Source organism: Amphimedon queenslandica, unplaced genomic scaffold, assembly GCF_000090795.2.
Source record: "Amphimedon queenslandica unplaced genomic scaffold, v1.1 AMPQUscaffold_9531_Cont18396, whole genome shotgun sequence".
Lineage (NCBI taxonomy): Eukaryota > Metazoa > Porifera > Demospongiae > Haplosclerida > Niphatidae > Amphimedon > Amphimedon queenslandica.
Window position 1 is genome coordinate 1098 of NW_003550197.1, and position 2731 is coordinate 3828.

General features: G+C 33.2%; 1 protein-coding gene across 1 annotated transcript; it reads left to right on the forward strand.

The window, feature by feature from the left end:
• Positions 1-219: 219 nt before the first annotated feature.
• On the forward strand, positions 220-2698 carry LOC109590754 (uncharacterized; the record flags this gene model as incomplete). Its single annotated transcript, XM_020006632.1, has 12 exons — positions 220-425; positions 481-593; positions 645-724; positions 774-931; positions 1016-1201; positions 1251-1316; positions 1615-1751; positions 1797-1985; positions 2045-2121; positions 2170-2272; positions 2317-2365; positions 2412-2698. Coding segments are annotated over exons 4-12 (1251 nt in total), but the record flags the coding sequence as incomplete, so codon positions are not given.
• Positions 2699-2731: the final 33 nt, after the last annotated feature.

Below are 2731 nucleotides of genomic sequence, written 5' to 3' on the forward strand. Positions count from 1 at the left end.
TCATTGTATTGATATGTGGAATACATGGCAGTTCAAGCCCAACAAGAGAAGAGTTCAAGTGGTTTGATTCAAATGGAAATGAAGGTAAAGAATTTTATACATGTGCTTATTATATGATATTGAGGAGAAATAAATTTTAAAATGATAATGATAATATTATTCTATAGTTCAAAATTTAAGTGAGTTTATTAACTCAAGTTTCACATCAACTAATGATGGAAGAAGACTCCTTAACGGAGGGTTCTCCATTGCTGACTTTAAAGGACTCTATTCACATCATGAGTCTAATGTAGCATATTTAGTAAGTTACTTGGACTTTGACCGAAAGGATGACTTTATACTGCCTGGTACAAGTATTTCTGGAACATACACATGCAGATCTTTATGTAGGCATCATTCTCAAGAAATTTCACTCAATACTAGAGGTATATAGCTTAATTCTTCTAACTTTACAATAATAACCAATTATTATTATTTTAGATCCCAGTGGCCCGTTTTCTCAATTCTTCTTCAGGTTCACTGCTTTCTTTGCTAATATAAGTCTAACAGATGTTGATAATAAGGATTATAAACTAGCAGTCATTGAAGCAAATGTATGCATGGACATTTTCAGTTATGTAATGTACTTCTACTTTTTTGACTAGATATTTCAATTAGCTGTTGTTAGAGGTTTCAATTCAACAATAAATCCAATTAGGACAATCTCTTGTCACTTTGTTCCATTGTAAGTTGATTACAGTAAATAAGTTCTATACTTATAGTAATCGATGTAGAATGGAGGAGGATGGTACTTGTGATCGTGTGGAGTGTGATGTGAGAGAGTATCCACCAAACAGTTCATTTGTGGAGGTTGTTCCGAGAAGTATTAATACCTTCATATTCAATGCTAAGAATAGTGAATTGAAGTCTATTTGGTCTATTGTAATGTCAGGTATATATATTACCAAGAGTACATGTACTCTTGATAATACTGACCTTAAATATCACATATTATTATACAATTGTTGCTTTCTAGTCACTGGGTTTTGTAATCAAAGTCAAACTGAGTCACTAGATTTTGGTAATCATACATGGCCAGAGTCAGTTGGTAATACTATACTTACAATGCCTTGTGGTAACCGTCCACTGATGAATGTCACTCGAATGTGTCAGACTAATGGAGTTGGCTGGGAAAATCCTGATTATAGTCAATGTGAAACTAGTAAGTAGATGAGATATTGACTTGGTGGATTGTTTTTGGTATTTCATAGGTACTAGTGAAAATGAAACAAATCGTGGTACATTTCAATGGCCAGTAACACCTGTTGAATCATTAGTTACTGTGTTTTTATCACCTTCATCATCTTATTTTACAACATCAAGTCAAGTTATTTTGCCATCAACCAGTTTCCAAGCCATTTCCTCAGTAAGCAGTGCTGCTGTCCCTTCATCATCATATACTGCTATTCATATGTCACCTAGTCCAACTGTATCTCAAGGTACATAAAAACATTATATTGATTGAATTGATTTCAAATTGGTGAATTTATAAATTTACAGATATTTGTGTCAGTGAGACTATAGTTAATGATCGTGGTACATTTCAATGGCCAGTAACACCTGTTGGATCATTAGCTAACCTTCCTTGTCCTCATGGTCCTATTGGAGCTAGAGCTATTAGACAGTGTAGAAGGAATGGTGTATGGGACACTCATGATATATCAAACTGTGCTGATCCTAGGATTACTGCTGAATTTGCCAGCATAGCTGATGTAAGTGTATACCAATTGAAATATTTTAATTTGTATCCTTAATAGACTAATGTAACTGTTGAGAATGTTGTAGAAGTTGCTCAAAATCTCTCAGAAATAGTGATGTTAGCAAGTCAGACTGGTGATCAAAATGAAAATAATCTACAGAATGTATCATCACTCCTTATTCAAACTGCTAATTTATTCTCTAGTCCTGAGATAATCATAATGTTATCTACTGAAGAGGTTTTTATGGTATGAATGTAAACTATTTGTCAAAGTTGACTTTATTACTTAATCATCATGCTTTATAGACAACAGAGAGGACTATTGAAATACTTAATAGCATACAAGAATGGCCACCACATGTAGTAGCTACACAATCAAATAAGTATGAAGTGTTATAATATGTAAACTGATCAATTGATTGTATTGTCAGTATTGTCCAGTCATTTGAAAGGATAGTGGAAGCTTTGATAAGTCAAAAGAACTTTACTAAGTTAACAATCATTAAAGCTACAATTGCATTTCAGGGACTAAGAGTAAGATAGGTTCAGTGCATTTGATCATATGATTTCTTATGCAGGTCCAAAGGACAGATTTCAGTGGTATAACATTTGTTGGGTCATCATTGAGTAAGATATAATTGATATTTATCTAATTATTTTTCAATTTTTATAGATAATTCTCTCTCAACTGAAACTTTAACTTCTGATTTAAAATCATCCGGTATCAAGGAATTGGATCTAGCTACCATATCATTACCAGCTAGCATTAGCAATGAGACTACAGCAGTTGATATTAATTTAGCATTTACCCTATACACTCAGTCTACATTGTTTCCTATTCGTGACTCAGTTCCTGATACTGTTGTAGGATCATCAGTCATTAGTGCTAGTGTGGATGGTATTCCTGATGGTACTGTACTATCTGATAATGTCACTGTTAACCTGAGAATAGTAGTTGAAGTAAGCTTAATTGAATATTGTGACCTGATGATA